Below are 17,360 nucleotides of genomic sequence, written 5' to 3'. Positions count from 1 at the left end.
AAAGTAACTGCACCTTCCAAAGGGCACCGTGCAATCAGACTGTGTGTTTGGCCTCCTGTTTGCTAGTGGAGAGGAAGTGGCTTCATGGGTGTACACTACGCATAAATGAATGTGAAAGGCTATTTAGGCCTCTGCCTTTTCACCGTCCTCCCACCTGCCACAGGCTGGGCTCTTGCGCTAGAAATGACTTGCTAGCTAGACATCATGGTTCAGGATCTGAGTCAGAGGTTAAACCATTTATAAGCTTTTTTCTTATGAAAAATCGGCACTAATTATAATGTCTAGCTGCCAGAGTTGTTGCAGGCTTTACAGGAGACGCGGGCTGTGAAGATACTTTGTAAATTGTGAAGCGTTATTAAAGAACACATCTTTTTTTTTTTAGGAAACCACAGTGCAAATTTCATTGCCGGGGAAGATAACGGGCCTTGGTGCCCTCCAAGCGTCAGCTGAGTTTCCAAGAAGCCGGGCAGCGGGCGCCCGCGGGTTCGTCTCTGGCTCCTCCTCCGCCACAGCGGCCGGGGGCCCGGGTCGGAGGCGGCGGGGGCCGAGCGCCCGGCCTCGCAAGCCCACGGCCCGCTGGGGGTGCCGTCCCGCGCCGGGGCGGAGCAGGCCCCGGCAGCCCAGTTCCTCATTCTATCAGCGGTACACCGGGCTGGTGGCGCCACAGGCGCTGGGACCGCGGGCGGCCAAGGATGGGTCCGCGAGGCGCGGCGAGCCTGCTCCGAGGCCCCGGACCTCGGCTGCTGCTCCTCTCCGTCGTCCTCCCGCTGCTGCTGCTGCTGCTGCTGTTGACGCCGCCGGGCTCGGGCGCCGGGGCCAGCCAGCCGCCCCACCTGGTCTTCTTGCTGGCAGACGACCTGGGCTGGAACGACGTGGGCTTCCACGGCTCCCGCATCCGCACGCCGCACCTGGACGCGCTGGCGGCCGGCGGGGTGCTCCTGGACAACTACTACACGCAGCCGCTGTGCACGCCGTCGCGGAGCCAGCTGCTCACTGGCCGCTACCAGGTACGTGGCGCCCCCGGCGCCTCCGCCGCCTCCGCCCCGCCTCTCGCTGGCGCCCTCCCCCTCCTACCCGGCCCTTGAGGCCGCGGGCTCTGGCAGGCAGGTCTTGAACCCCCGACCCGGTTATGGGCCCCGGCGGCTTCTCGGCCCGACCTCGCTCTTCCAGGTCGGCAGCCCGCCGCGGCCTCTGCGCATGCCCGGCTCCGGCGCCCCGCAGACCCGCGCCCTGGCCGCCGGGTTGGGCGGGTGGCTTTGTCTTTCGTTTTCTGAAGCTCCGGGCGCAGGGGTTCATGGGAATGTCGGGTGCTGGGCGCCGCGACAGGCGGAGCGGTCCTGAGGTGGGAGGCTGGGGAGGGCGCGGGCTGAGAGCAAAGACGAGGGGAGAGGGAAGATGAAGGGGGTGCTCGCCGTGGGTGCGACCCTGGCCCGTGGGAACCCAGCGGTCATGGGTTAGGAGTATCCCACCAAAGATTATTTTTTTCCAGGTTCTCAACACCCCTGGAATGAAACCTGATGCTAGGTTGATTTTTCTTAGGCTGCTGACATTCCTTTCACATGTAACCTTGTATTGAACTCTTCTGAGCATCTTCATTATCGCTTTAAAAGCTTCCCTTTAGGAACGGCTCCACAGTTAACGAAGGAAATATAAATGTAGAGCGTGCATAGACATTAGATGGCTAAGAATATCAAGAACATTTGCATAGCACTTTGTTGTTTTTAAAGTGAATTATTGAAACAGCGCATGAGGTAGTTGTTTTTACCCCCTTTTACAGACGAGGCAGGAATCGCACAGCTAGAAAGTGGTCAAGGCAGTGTCCATTGTGCTTTTCCTGCATCCACTGGTCGTCTCGGGCTTAGGAAATTGGCCTTTTTTCCCCTCAAGTTGAATACGATTGTCATATTTCTAAGACCCTGAAGTTATTATGACCATATTAAATACAGTAAATGGGAACTGTTGGATACCACCTGCATGCCTTCACAGAGTACATATGCTGTTTACTGAACAAAAATATTTTGAGCTTACTGTGCTACTGACAGGGGATATATATTTGAATGTCGCCCTCCCAAGTATGTGTTCGCATAACCTTTCAGATCAACCCTAGCCTCACGTGGTCCTAATATCAAGAGAAGGGAGGGCTTACTTGTGATAAAGATATGCGCAGTGGTCTGAAGACTTTTATAAAAAGGAAAGATTGGGTGTTGCTAAGGGTGAGAAATAGCTGTAGCCAAGGTTAGAAATGGAAGTAAAGGATGCTTCCCTTCACCATCCACCTTAGTACTTTTGGCGGTTCTGACCTTGGCTGCTACGTGTAATTAGGAATCCCCTACATTGTGTAAATCTCACCCTGGACACTTTGTGGGAGTAAAGGGATGTGCCAGTAAAGAAGAAGAAGAAGGGAAAGGTGAGGTTTACCCCAAAGGGTTCTGCATTTGCTCTGAAGTAAAGGAACTGAACTCAGATTGCAAAAGAATGGAAGGGCCATTCATTTCTCCAACTTCCTCCCTTCCAACAGAGTTGGACAGGAGAGCAAATACAAACTTCAGAAACCCATTCCTGGGCCGGGAACGGTGACTCACGCCTGTAATCCCAGCACTTTGGAGGCTGAGGCAGGGGGATCACCTGAGGTCAGGAGTTCGAGACCAGCCTGACCAACATGGCGAAACCCCGTCTCTATTAAAACTACAAAAATTAGCCGGGTGTGGTGGCATGCGCCTATAGTCCCAGCTACTCGGGAGACTGGGTCAGGAGAATCGCTTGAACTTGGGAGACAGAGGTTGCAGTGAGCTGAGATTGCACCACTGCACTCCAGCCTGGGCGACAAAGCAATACTCCATCTCAAAACAAAACAAAACAAAACAAAAAACCCATTCCTGTAATCAGTTGCTTTTGTCCCCTAACATCCTCCCCCACCAGTCACCAAAATTATGTCTTGGAGAACAAACTTTAGTGTTTAGAGTGCCCCATGGTTATGAAGTAAAGGATGAGTAGAGAAGCTGGGCACTCTGAAAGGTTTAGAGACCTCTCAGTGTAGCTGATTCTAAAGCAGCCTTGCTTCCCCAAACATTTTTTTTCCTCAAGTTTTCTCACCCACTTTATTCTGTTAGAGTTCATGAGACCCAAGTAGATGTTACCCAGGGTGAGCAAGTGTCCACTTTTAATGAAGTAGAAATTTCTGGGAAAGCTCAGGAGTCTCCCTCAGATACTATATGCTGGTATTGTTCTGAGCACTTACAAGTGTTAACTCATTTGATTCTCACAACAACTCTGTCATCTCTGTTCTATAACAAGGAAACTGATGCTGGAAGAGGTTAAGAAACTTGCCCAAGGTTGCAAGACTAGTATATGTTGGACCAGGATTTGTACCAGGCCGCGTGGCCCTAGGGTTGATGCTTATAACCACTAAGCCATATTGCCTAGCCAAAATTATTAAAAATAACATCCAAAGGGCTGCTTCATACATATTAAATAATCCCTGTATTACTTTTGGACATTTGGGTCATTCCTAAACATCTCAATGTAAGGAATCAACCCATCATATTTCTGAGTTAGGAATTGCCTATATTCCGTGTAAAATAAAAGTAGATTTTATTTCTGAGTCATTTGTTATGCATAATTTTAGACAATAAAATGAAGGAATTTTTTGACTGTTTCAAAATGAGGTACTTGAAGGAAGTTGTTAAGAGTCATATCTATGAACTTGGCAGTCATGCTTTAAGTTAGTATTTACAGACCCCTTTCCCACAATTATTTAACTTTAGAAAAGAAAAAAACAAGTTGATAAACAAGCCTAGACTGACTGGACTTTATACTCTCATGAAATCCTGAGTTTTAGTTTTTTTGGTTTAAGAAATTATTTATTGAGTAAAGAAGACTGGTTAGGAACTGAGATGTAGGTTTCGATCTTGGCTGGTCAGACTGTGACCTCGCTGGCCATCATTTCCACATCTGTGAAACAGAGGAGTTGGGCTGAACTCTAGACTTTGTCTAGCTCTAAATTAATTTAACTCTAAGGCTCTTGTGTCCATTAGGGCGAGTTTCTAACTTGGCAAATGCACATTATCATACCTATCATACTAACCCCAACTACTGGTAGAAAGATTAATCTTGCCCAACACAATGTATCTTACAAATTGCGTGTACTGCTTGTTCTGCTGCTAGGAACTTATTTAATGGGGAGCCTGAATTCAGCCTTTATATTGAGACATTTAATTGTTCAGAGTCCTCACAAATGAACTATTTTAAATGTGCATGCTATGGTGAAAAATGTGTAGGGACTGGGTACAGGTTGGAGGCAATGGAGGAGACTAATTAGCAGATGGGGTAAGTAGTTACTGGTAAATTCAAGAACTAGAAATTCAGGTCTCTCTACACTCAGGCTAGGGGCCTTCCCACTGCCCTATGACTCATTCATTCATTATTTGTGAAATCTTTAAAAAAATCTGTATTTTATTTTTAAAATAGAAAATATATTCACATGGCTTAAAAACTTAAAAGCTGCAAAAGGGCTTACAGTGAAAATCTACCAACACACACACACACACAGTTCCTTAGACATCCAGTTCCCATGTTTGTAGACAAACAATGCTCTGAACTATATATTTTTATGTATCATTTCTCTCTTTTTTCTGTATGAATGGTAACATACTCTTCACACTGATCTGCAGCTCCTATTTTGTTTGTTTGTTTTTACTTAACATTTGCAATCATTCCATTTTGTTGACTAAAGATTATCCTCACAGCTTTTAGGGCTGCATAATATTTTGTTAAATGGATACATTGTAGTTTATTTAGCCAGTTGCGTACTGATGAACATGTAGGTTGTTTCCAGCCTTTTGATATATCAAAGAATGGTGAAGTGAATACTTTGTACATATGCCATTTTGTACATATTGGAACATATATGAAGGATAAGTTCCTAGAAATGGAATTTTCTGGGTTTAAGGGTAGATGCATTTGTAATTTTGATAAATATTGCAAAATTGCATCTTAAGGGATTGTACCAATTTACATTCCCACTGGCAATGTTAAGTTATAGTTCACATCCTATGTAATTTACCATTTTAAAGTATCCAGTTCAATGGTTTTTTGTATATTCACAAGGTTGTGTAACCAATATTTTCATCACCTCAGAAAGAAACCACTCAACCATTAGCAGTCACTCTTCATTTCCTCATTCCACCAGCCCTTGGAAACCACCAATCTTCTTATTATCTATGTGACTTTACCTATTTTGGACATTTCATATAAATGGAATACAATAGATGTCCTTTCGTCTATGTTGTAGCATGTATTGTTCCCTTTTATGGCTCAATAATATTCCATTGTATGGACATGCCACATTTTGTTTATACATTCAGCAATTCATGGACATTAGGTTGTTTGCACTTTTTGGCTATTATAAATAATGCTGCTGTGAACATCCATGTACAAGTTTTTGTATGAGCATATTTTTTCAGTTCTTTTGGGTTAATATGTAGGCGTGAAACACCGTATTGTTGCAGGACTTCTCCTTAGTTCAGCTAACGATGAGGTCCTTGTCTGTCCCACGGCCATGAAAATTCAGGCTCGCAGATGGTTTGAAGGGTGAGTAAAGCAGGGTTTTATTGGGTGAAAAGGAAAAAAGGGGGAAACAGGGACCCGCTGAAAGGTCAAAGTCCCTGCTACAGTGCTTCCCTCATCGCCCGTTTGAATCCCAGGTGCCATAGGAAGAGGAGAGGCCAGGCGCCACTTCGTGGCTCTACCCCAGTGCACAGTCCAGCTGGAGTTTTGCCAGGGACCCCCGCCCACCTGGCTGTCTTGGTATCATGTGGTAACTCTATGTTTAACTCTTTGAGGAATTGGAAATTGTTTTCCACAGCAGCTATACTACGTTATATTTCCACTAGCAATGTATGTGGGTTTTAGTGTCTCCACATCCTTGCCAACACTTGTCATTATCTTTTTGATTATAGCCTTCAAGTCATCCTAGTGAGTAGGAAGTGGTATTTAATTGTAGTTTTGATTTTCATTTCCCTAATGACTAATGATGTTGAACATCTTTTAATGTCTTATTGATCATTTTTGTGTCTTCTTTGGAGAAACGTTTACTCAGATCCTTTGCCTATTTTAAAATTGGGTAATTTATCTTCTCATTCTTGAGTTGTAAGAGTTCTTTATGTATTCTGGATACTATTAAATAAACCCTTACCAGATAGATTATTTGCAAATATTTTCTCCCATTCTGTGGATTGCTTTTTACTTTCCTGATAGTGTCCTTTGATGTAAACAAAAGTTACAAATTTTTATGTACAACTTACCTGTTTTTCTTTGGTTGCTTATATTGTTGGTACCATGTCTAAGAAACCATTTTCTAATCCAAGATTATGAAGATTTACCTCTATGTTTTCTTCTAAGTATTTTATAGTTTTGGTTTTTACATTTAGGTCTTTGATCCATTTGGAGTTCATTTTTATGTACAATTTGAGGTATGTGGATGTATGTAGGTGTCCAAATATTTCAGTGCTATTTGTTGAAAGAGTGTTCTTTCCTCATTGCACCCTTGTCAAGACTCAACTGACCATAGACGTATGACTTACAATTCGATTCCATTGATCTATGTGCCTATCCTTATGCCAGTGCCTCACTGTCTTGATTACTGTAGCTTTGTACTACAAAGGTTTCAGAATTAGAAAATGCAAGTCTTCCAATTTTGTTATTCTTTTTCAAGATAGTTTGGCTATTCTCGGCCCCTTGCATTTCCACATAAATTTTAGGATCAACTTGTACATTTCTATTAAAAAAAAAAGGGAAGTGGAATTTTGATAGACAGGGATTTCAGTGATCTGTAAAACCATTTGGAGAGTATTACTACCTCAGCAATATAACTCTTCCAATTTAAGAATATGAGATGATTTTCTGTTTATTTAGAGGGTTTTTTTTTTTGAGACAGAGTCTTGCTCTGCTCTGTTGCCCAGGCTGGAGCACAGTGTTAGCTCACTATAACCTCTGCCTCGTGGGTTCAAACAATTCTCCTGCCTCAGCCTCCTGAGTAGCTGGGACTATAGGCAACCACCACCATGCCCACCTAGTTTTTGTATTTTTAATAGAGATGGGGTTTCATCATGTTGGCCAGGCTGGTCTTGAACTCCTGACCTCAAATGGTCCACCTGCCTTGGCCTCCCAAAGTGTTGGGATTATAGACGTGAGCTACCACACCCAGCCTATTTAGGTCTTCTTTAATTTCTTTCACAATGTTTTATAATTTTTAGTGTGTAAGCATTGTACTTTGGTTAAATTTATTACTGTTTTACTATTTTCAGTGGTATTGTAAATGGACTTCCTTTCTTAATTTTATTTTCAGTAGTTCATTGCTATTGCATAGAAATGCAACTGATATATGTACATTGATCATTTTGCAACCTTAATGAACTTATTAGCTCTAATTGTGTGTGTGTGTGTGTGTGTAATCTTTAGAGTTTTTTAGTGCAAGATCATGTCATCTGCAAGTAGAAGTTTTACTTCCTCCTTTCTAATCTAGATACCTTTTATTTCATTTTCTTGCCTAATTACCCTGGATAGGACCTCCAGTGCAATATTGAGTAGAAGTGGCGTGAGTGGATATACTTGTCTTGTTTCCAATCTTAGAGGGGAAGCTTTCAGTCGATCACCATTAAGTGTGACATATTCATTCATTCATTCTTTCATTCAACAAATGTTTACTGAACAGCAAGTTACGCCACTGTACTCTGGGAATCTCTTGGTGCTTATAATCTGAAGGGGGTGAGGTAAGGAGAAGGAGTAACCAAGAGGGAAGTGAAATAAATACAAACAGTCCAGGTGTGGTGGCTCACGTCTGTAATCCCAGCACTTCGGGAGGCTGAGGCAGGCAGATCACCTAAGTTCAGGAGTTTGAGACCAGCCTGGCCAACCCTGGTGACAGCCTGGTGAAACCCTGTCTCTACTAAAAATACAAAAATTAGCCAGGTATGGTGGTGCGCACCTGTAATCCCAGCTACTCAGGAGGCTGAGGCAGGAGAATTGCTTGAACCTGGGAGACGGAGATTGCAGTGAGCCGAGATTGCGCCAGTGCACCCCAGCCTGAGCAACAGAGCAAGACTCCGTCTCAGGGGGGAAAAAAAGAAAGAAATACAAACAATTAAGTAAGGTGAATTTAAATAGCATGACAATAAATGTGGAGAAGAAAATAAAGTAAGTCAAGTGATCTTGACTCAGGAAGGTGTCTTCAAGGAGGTAGTATGAGCAGAGGCCTGAATGAAGGGAGTCAGCCATGCACACATCCTAGCAAAGTTTAACAAGGAAGAAGGAGCAACAGAAGCAAAGCCCTTGAGGCTGGAACGAGCTTGTTGTAAGAATGAGACGGTAGCTGAGCGAATGAGTGTGCCAGAGGCAAGCCAAGAGCTAGAGGAGGGAGGCTGGGTCTCCCTGGGTCTAATGCTGCCCACCCATTAAAAAGTGTTAAAACTTGAACTTTTTTGTGTCAGTTTTTGTAAAAGTAATGTTACATTGAGGCTGTTATACACTAAAGAACATTTCTAATCTAACGGCGTTCTAAATGGGTATATTTTAAGGAAATACAGTCAAGTGCCATGTGGCATTCTTTGGATACATGTAATTCCAATTAGAATTAATTGTACATATTCTCTCTTTTTCTTTAAAAGAAATAAGCTTGGCTGGGCGCTATGGCTCATGCCTGTAATCCCAACAATTTGGGAGGCCGAGGTGGGCAGATCACTGGAGTCCAGGAGTTCGAGACCAGCCTGGGTGAAACTCCATCTCTATAAAAAGTTAAAAAATTAACCAAGTGTGGTGGCAGTCGCCTGTAGTCCCAGCTACACAGGAGGCTGAGGTTGAGACCGGGGGGCAGGGGGGTGGATGGTGGGAAATTGCTTGAGCCTGGGGAGGCAGAGTTTGCAGTGAGCCAGGATGGTGCCACTGCACTCCAGTCCAGGTGACAGAGTGAAACTCTGTCTCAAAAAAAACAAAACAAAACAAAAAAAAACCTGTTTTTAAAATCGTCTCCAGGAAATACATTCAAAAGCTTCAAATATAAAAGATGTAAAAAATATATAGATAAGGATCTTTTCATCCTGTCTCCCCACCCTCCTCCCCATAGGCAGCTCCTGTTTATTGTTTTCTTAATATCGCTTAGAGGCGTGTTATGCATATGAGAAAATATATTTTATATTTATTTTCCCCTTGTTTAAAACCTCGATTAAAAATATTAGTTTAGAAATTCTCCAGCTTTTCTAATAGAATTTGTGTACTGCATTTAGTTCAACTAGAAAACTTAGTATTACTAATTTTCCATATTCTTACAAATTGACTTTATTCAATACAAAATATTCATTATACCTTTGTTATTCCTAGTACACATTTTAATTGTGATAAGTGGTTCTGAGGTCTGACTTCTCCATTAGATTGCCTTGTTTGTCTCTGGGCTAAAGAAGCACTCAGTGTTGGACAATTAAATGATCGAATGTGAGAAGCACTTTTACACAGTTCCTGAAAGAGCTCACCATCTTAATTAAACTGCTTCAAATTGCCATGTCATTTCTAATCCCTTTACTTCTTTTTTAAGAATTGAAAAGATTAAAGAGTAAGAAAGTGATAGGCCTTAAAGGAAAACATTCTTCTAGGAAAAAAGTTAAGAAAAGTAACTCTGGGCCTCAACTGGGAATGTCCTTACCTTGGGTACCAAGGGGGCCACTCCACCAGAACTCCATAAACCTTGGCACAGAATAGAAGCAATGAAAGATGACTCCAAGGTTTCATTCTTAAGGGATCCAAACCACATTTTTCTTAATCACACTGATAAATGGACAAGACATTTTCACGGCTTTTCACTCACCCCTGAGGCGGAACCTTGGGCAGGAAATATAGGAAGGAGGCTGTGCTGGAGCATCGTGGGTAATTTTTGACTTTTGCTTCAAGTTTGCTTCAAGAAGGTGAGCAGGAAAGATGCATGCTGCAGGCAGAAGAGGGCATGGTGGTGCAGGCGCTCTGCCTGAGCGTGCCCTCCCTTTCCTGCTTCTTGGCCTTCTCGCCCTCACTGTCCTGCCTGCTCCTCGCCTGCTGGCCTCTCAGTGGACTCCAGCCAGTGGTCGCCTCTCCCTGGTCTTTGAGGTTCATAAGTGGGGCACAGGAGAGTGCAGAGCTGGAAGAAATGTGTACAGGGTGCAGGGATTGGGGAAAGATGAATGTCTCAAGGTGGGCGCTCCTAGGATTGCCTGGCAAAGGCACAGGAGGAGGGAGCTGTCAGAGGACCATGTAGCCCTGAGACCATGGGTGCCTCCTAAGAGAAAACAGTGTCTTTATTTCTGTGCTCCTTTAGGGGGACAAACAAAGGATGCATTAGCTCCATAGGGACAAGCAAGATGGCCTCACTAAAGCACAGCAGAGCCCTGGGGTGACTTTCATGGGTTTGCTAAAGCCAGATGTCCTTCCTAAGCCTAGCCAAATCCAAGAGGCATTTTCCCAGGAGGGAAGGGGAGTGCGGAGGCCTTATTCTGCAAACATTGCAGCTATTTTAAAGAAACAATTCCAGATTTTATATCTTTTACCTGCCAGGAAATTGCAAATGAGGAAATAAGGAAATAAGTTTGGAGCTAAGTGGAATATGACCAATTGAGTTAGAAGATTTTCTGGTTGCTTGATTTATGAGGTTTGTCATTTCAGGAATCACTTTGAGCATAAGCTGTTGCTCTCTGGTCATTATCTTTTGTTTGCGTTTCCTTAATCATATCACCTTTTGAGAGATTCCTTTCCCTCAGCTCTCTTTATATTTTTCTTCCTTTTCCATTTGGGCTTTCTTTGGAATTATAATTTAAACAGAGGGAGGCACTGAAACCCTTTCTGACTTGTTTATTCTTTTTTACAAACAACATCCCTTTGTGGGTTTAGTCAGAGATTTGCACTCTTTACTAATCAACACCAAAATAAATAGACTCTTAAAACTGTCAGTGACACGGGCCAGTTCTGCAGCCTGAGTCCTGAAGGGCCAAGCCAGATGGCAAAGCCAGGCCCCCAGCACACATAATGCGTGTCTGTAGCTCTTGGCTTCAGCAGCATGGGCAGCTGACTGCTTTTTAGATGGGTTCTGTGGGGAGGGAGCAGATTTTCCACTATCCATTTGTTCTTTGGGCATCTCCAGGAATAAACCCTAAGGTGGCACAAGTGTTACTTGACCGTGGTTAAAACCTGCCGTGTACTGGCCGAGGCACAGGCTAGAAATTCTGAACTCCTGCTTTGCCACCAGCATGTTCTGTGATTGCGTTCTGATCATGAAGCTTCCCAGTAGGCTCTCTGGTGTATAAGGTGGAGGGGTAGAGTGGCCCATTTTTCTGAATTTTTAAGTACTGCAGCAGGAGGTATTGCACACATATGTGGGCACATGAGGATATGAGTTCATTTTGCTCAGACCAGACTGACTGGACAGAACCTCCCTTCTGTTCAATGGGATATTATCTCAACACTGTTGAGGTGAGGAGAGAAAGAGCATCTGTCGCCTTCTGTGCAGCAGTGGTTTGCTTCGCTCTTGGGAGAGTTTGAGTGTAGCTGAAATATTGTGCTCTGAACTCCCATATAGATAACTAATCGATTGACTGTCTGGACCTCTGAAAGGGGAATTGAAAGAGATTCTGATATGGGAGCTGCCATCTTCCTCTCCCCCAGCAAGAGATTGGTTTTTCTCCTTTAAGCTCATGAGACTATACTGCAAAGATCTCCTAGGTGTGCAGAAGACAGAATAACACACTGGACCAAATAAATTGTTACATGCAACCAGTATGTAAATAAGGATCTCTCAGTTATGTCACAGAAAGAGCCTAGAACAAGCCAGGTCCTCCGCTGGATTTGCAGACCTTTTGCCTTTGTGGAGAGGATTTTTGATGATCAAGTAAAATCTTAGGAGAAGTCGTTTTTTGAGAGAAGATTTGGTTTAATGAAGAGGAGACAGCCACACATGGTAGACAGGGAGGTAACCCCTTGGACTTTTGTATATTACATGTAGAACCTTCTCCATTCACACACACTTCTTTGGACATTGCAGATGGGTGTTAGAATGAAATTGTTTTATATTCTGTTGTGTTTATCAGGGCACCCTTATTTTTTTCTTTTGATTCCTATTGGTGCCCGGTTGCCTTCCTGCCCCATGCAGCATGGCGTGGCTCTGTAGTTCTGTGCTGAAGTGCTGGGTTGGAACCAGTTCGGCATTTGCCTGTTTACTGCTTCTCTACACGTTACAGCCTCCTTCCTTCAGATAGTGTTTGAACAGACCGAAAACATGTTTTTGGATGTCATCCAGGGTTTGGCTTCTGCTTCCCAATAATGCCATAAAAATGCTCTGTCAAATAAATTTTCAGGAACTGAAAAGAACACATTCCCTGCTCCATATGATTGTCAGTAATGGAGGCAGGCTTCAGCTGACCACCTGGCTTGGTGCCCACGGCTTAGGAAAACCAAATCACACAACATCTCTTGGCAGTGCTTTCTAGCAATCAGAATTAATTCTCTGCATGTGATGGATGAGCTTTCCATTTAAGGAAATTTTCGCAGAGCATTTATCTCCACTGGGGCTTTTGGATTCCATAAAATATTATCTTTACTTATCCTGCCTGGTTGCCTATTAGCATACTATATGCTATGAAGTTTTTGAGTCCTAGGGTCAATTTTCCCTTCAGTAAGCTTCCAGAGTTAACCATGGAAAGAATACTTCTTTGATTTGGGGTGTGTGTGTGTATGTGTGTGTGTATGCACACGTGCACATGTGCTAAGAGGAATGCTTCCCTTTCCCAGCCTGGATATTATAACATCCTTATCATTCAGGGTCCCAGCTGGAAAGAGGTGGCACATTCAAATTAGGGAGGGTTTATTTACAAAGGGACTATTTTAAAAGGTGTGAATGTGTGGGGCAAAATGCTAGGGATAGTGTAGTAATCCAGTGGAGCTGTTACTACTCCTAGACCAGAAGAGAAGAAAGGAAGGGCCAGTTACCAGAACCTAGAAGGAGAGAGGCAGATAGAGAAAGAAGTCTGCTTCCAGAGTGACCTTTGGTAGAGAGACTCATGTAGCCAGGCTAAGCAGCCTGTCAGGTGAGGCCATGCACTCTCCTCTTTCCCTCTCACTCCTGCCAGGGCTCCCCATTGGCTAAGCCTAATCAGAAACCAGAAGACAAGTGTCCTTTGACTTGATCCTCATAGGTCAGCCTCCTAGGGCAGAGAGCAGGACTCAGAAGGCAGCATGGATTTGAAGGGCAAACAGAAGGTATCTGACACATATCCCAATGTAGATAGGTGCCAGATTATTTCTAGGAGAGGCATAACAATCTCAGTAGGAAACTTAAACTCACTTTTATTTTTAAACAGTTTTATTGAGATATGATTGACATACAATAAACTGTACACACTTCAAGTATACAATTCGATAAGCTTTGATGGGTATATACCTGTGAAACCATCACCACATCAAGATAGTGAACTTAACCACCATCCTCAAGATAAACCCACTTTAACTTAACACTTAAGATATTCCATGTGGTTCTTTTAGGAGGATGTGGAAAGAGATCATGCAGTAAAGCAATAGCAGGTGCAATTCCTAACTTACTAAAGTTATTGAAGTTAGTGAGTTACTGAATGAAGTTACTGCCCAGGGTTACAAAGCTCATAAGTGATAAAGCCAGGATGGGATTTAATCCTCTGAGCCGTATGCTATTCTGCTTTAAATTATAAGGCAAATAAAATACTCATAAACACTTATAAAAAATCATTTGTTAGCAACAAATTTCTTGCTCTCCACCTTATAGCTGATGAAGGGACCAGCCGTGGCCTGGGTTGAGAACTGGCACTCTTACCTCCCGTGTCCCCAGAGCCTGTTTATTCTATAAATCAAGAGCTCCCAGTGCTGGGGAAGGCTGGTGTCTGGTGCAGAGTTGAATTTGAGACCCCAGTCCCACTTTCTACAAAGAAGAGCACCTCCCTGGCCAAGCCAGGACAAGGAGGCAGGAGGTGTCAAGTTTTAGGGAAGGGTGGGACTGGGTAGACAAGGAGGGATACCCTGTCATGCTGCAGCAGGGGCTACAGTGGCACCTACCAGCACAAGAGCTGTGACAGGGCCACACTGGGTTCTGGGCGGGCCTTTTGAACTTGTCTAGTAAGCTCAGGTCTCAGGGCCTTTGAAGTTTTTATTCCCTTAGGTCTGGATTGCTCTTACCCCGGATTTCTCCAAGTCTCACTGCTTCACTTTATTCTGGTCACTGCTCAAATATCTCCTCTTCAGAAAAGGTTTCTTTCTTTCTTTCTTTTTTTGAGACAGGGTCTTGCTCTGTTGCCCAGGCTGGAGTGCAGTGCAGTGGTATGATCACAGCTCACTGCAGCCTCGACCTCCCAGGCTCAAGTGATCCTCCCACCTCAGTCTCCTTGGTAGCTGGGACTACAGGCACAGGCCACCATGCCCTGCTAATTATTTTTATTTTTATTTTTAGTAGAGATGAGATCATGGCATGTTGCCCAGGCTGGTCTGGAATTCCTGGAGTCAAGCTATCCTCCTGCCTTAGCCTCCCAAAGTGTTGGGATTGTAGGGATAAGCCACCCCGCCTGGCCCAGAGAAGCTTTCTTTTGCCACTCTATCACAAGTGCCACCTCTGTCACTGTCTCCCTCTCCTTCTTTACTTTTCCTCATGGCAATGATCACTATTGGACATTAGAGTATCAGTTCTCAAACTTTTTGGTCTTAGGGTTTTGCACTTGCTTAAAAATTATTGAGGACCCCAGGGAGCATAGATTTAAGTGGGTTGTTACCATTCAAAATTTGCCCCATAAGTTAAAACAAATTATAAATTTTTTTATTCAATGAAAAATAGTAATAAACCCACTATATTAACATAAATAACTTATGAAAAAAGCTCTATTTTTCAAAACCAAATAGTTAAGTGAGAAGAATGGCATTGCTTTATATTTTTTGTACATCTTTTCTACTAATAGAAGTTTGCTAGGTTGTTGTATCTGCTTCTGCATTTAACCTGTTATGATATAGTATTTTTGGTAAAAGTTGAAGAAAAATCTGGCCCCACAAAGATGTGTAGTTGGAAAAGGAAGGGCTATTTTAATATCCTTTTCATATAATTATGGGTATTCTACTCAATATTACACCAAAAGTTAAGAAGTGGTCATTGCTTAAAGTTTAGTTGCTGTATGGACCTTATGCCCCGGGCATACTTGTGTGAGCCACTCCCAAGCAGCAGTCAGATGGCCACTTTTTATAAGAAAAAGTTGAACACTCTCTTTTGAGATAATGATTTACATAAAGTAGAATAAAAAATGCAAATAATCGTTTTATTATACTGTTAAATAACTCAGCCGGGCACGGTGGCTCAAGCCTGTAATCCCAACACATTGGGAGGCCAAGGCAGGCAGATCACCTGAGGTCAGGAGTTCGAGACCAGCCTGGCCAACATGGTGAAATCCCATCTCTACTAAAAATACAAATAAATTAGTTAGGTGTGGTGGTGGGCGCCTGTAATCCCAGCTACTCGGGAGGCTGAGGCAGGAGAATCACTTGAACCTGTGAGGCGGAGGTTGCAATGAGCCGAGATTGCGCCATTGCACTCCAGCCTAGGCAACAAGAGTGAATCTCCATCTCAAAACAAAAACAAAAACAAAAACAAAACCACTTGTAAAAAAATCACCAAGTTTTCGAAGATTACAGAAGTGTCTTCTAATCAAACACCAACTTCTTGTGTGCCCAAAATTGGAACACTTTTTTCTTGTTAGATTCACACCACATATTATTGCTACTTTTTTTGAGGCAAGAAGTAACAAGTTAGTGGTTTCTAACATAGTGCCTTGATAAATATTGAAAATATCTGTTTGTTGGAATGGTTTTATTTGTCTTTCAAATCCTGTTTATGTCCACTACTTTATTTGAATAAGAGAATTCTGCCTTTCAGAAATATCCTCAAGCCAGTACAGGAATAGAGTTAAACATCCAAGTCAACAGATATGATCAATAAGGTAGAAGGCCATTTTATCTGCTTGTTCACAATATTTCAATGTCATTAATCTATAATTTTATGTTTATCTCTGTAAGATCCGTACAGGTTTACAGCACCAAATAATCTGGCCCTGTCAGCCCAGCTGTGTTCCTCTGGATGAAAAACTCCTGCCCCAGCTCCTAAAAGAAGCAGGTTATACTACCCATATGGTCGGAAAATGGCACCTGGGAATGTACCGGAAAGAATGCCTTCCAACTCGCCGAGGATTTGATACCTACTTTGGTAATGGAAATGCACATGCTTCTTTAACAACTTAGACTAACTGCAGCCATCTCATAAAACACACCCAAGTTCAATCAAATGAAATAACTGGATATTTGAACACAGAGTAAATCAGTTGGCACTGTAATGGGGCTGCTTTCTAATGTTACCTCTGTAAACGGGGCTGTGTGCTGACCTTATGGTGGGCAAACCCATTACCTTTGTCGGAGTTCTAAATGCCACCTTAGGGCCTTGCAAGAGTTTACTATCCACGTTGAAGACCGCTGTACTCTCAGAGACCCTTATTACCAAAAAGAGATATGGATTGATTTTTTTTTTTTTTAATGCCGGGCAAAACCTAATGTAAGAATATTTCCAGGCCGGGTGCAGTGGCTCACGCCTGTAATCCCAGCACTTTGGGAGGCCGAGGCGGGCGGATCACGAGGTCAGGAGATGGAGACAATCCTGGCTAACATGATGAAACCCCGTCTCTACTAAAAATACAGAAAAATTAACCGGGCATGGTGGCACTTGCCCATAGTCCCAGCTACTCAGGAGGCTGAGGCAGGAGAATGGGCATGAACCCAGGAGGCGGAGCTTGCAGTGAGCGGAAATCATGCCACTGCACTCTAGCCTGGGCAACAGAGCAAGACTGTGTCTCAATAATAATAATAATAATAATAATAATAATAATAATAAATGAATATTTCCTTCACAAAGGTTTGGTGTCTTTATTTCTCCCTGTGGAATGTATTCACAATTTTTTCTTTTTTTTTGAAGGGGGTTGGGGGAGACTCTTCCATTGGCATTCTTCCATCTGTGAAATCTGTTTTTGCAAAATCACAGAGTTGGGGAAGATAGGTTTTAAAAAACAAAGGAAAATGAGGACGCCAAATAAATGGTAATAAGAAGGATAATAAGAAATAATAATAAGTATTTTATAAACTTGATAGCCCTATGAAACTAAATGTGAAACCTAGAGTTTGTTTTAAAATATACCCTCTTTAAACCTGTAATAACCTGTGCCTTAATTAATAACCTGTGTATCTTGCCAGTAGCTATATATCTTTCTTTCAAGTTCTTTTTATAGTGAGCTATCTGTTTAGCT

General features: G+C 43.1%; 1 protein-coding gene across 1 annotated transcript in view; it reads left to right on the top strand.

The window, feature by feature from the left end:
* The first annotated feature begins 530 nt into the window (after window positions 1-530).
* ARSB (arylsulfatase B) overlaps window positions 531-17,360 on the top strand; it is a 201,200-nt gene continuing 184,370 nt past the window's right edge. Inside the window, exons 1-2 of the mRNA XM_054488965.2 lie at window positions 531-1,007; window positions 16,087-16,273. Of these exons, the coding sequence (XP_054344940.1) occupies window positions 693-1,007; window positions 16,087-16,273 (502 nt within the window). The 5' untranslated portion in view covers window positions 531-692. The remainder of the gene's footprint in view (window positions 1,008-16,086; window positions 16,274-17,360) is intronic.

The sequence above is a fragment of the Pongo pygmaeus genome, chromosome 4 (assembly GCF_028885625.2).
Source record: "Pongo pygmaeus isolate AG05252 chromosome 4, NHGRI_mPonPyg2-v2.0_pri, whole genome shotgun sequence".
Lineage (NCBI taxonomy): Eukaryota > Metazoa > Chordata > Mammalia > Primates > Hominidae > Pongo > Pongo pygmaeus.
This window is presented reverse-complemented; position numbering and strand designations above follow the sequence as displayed.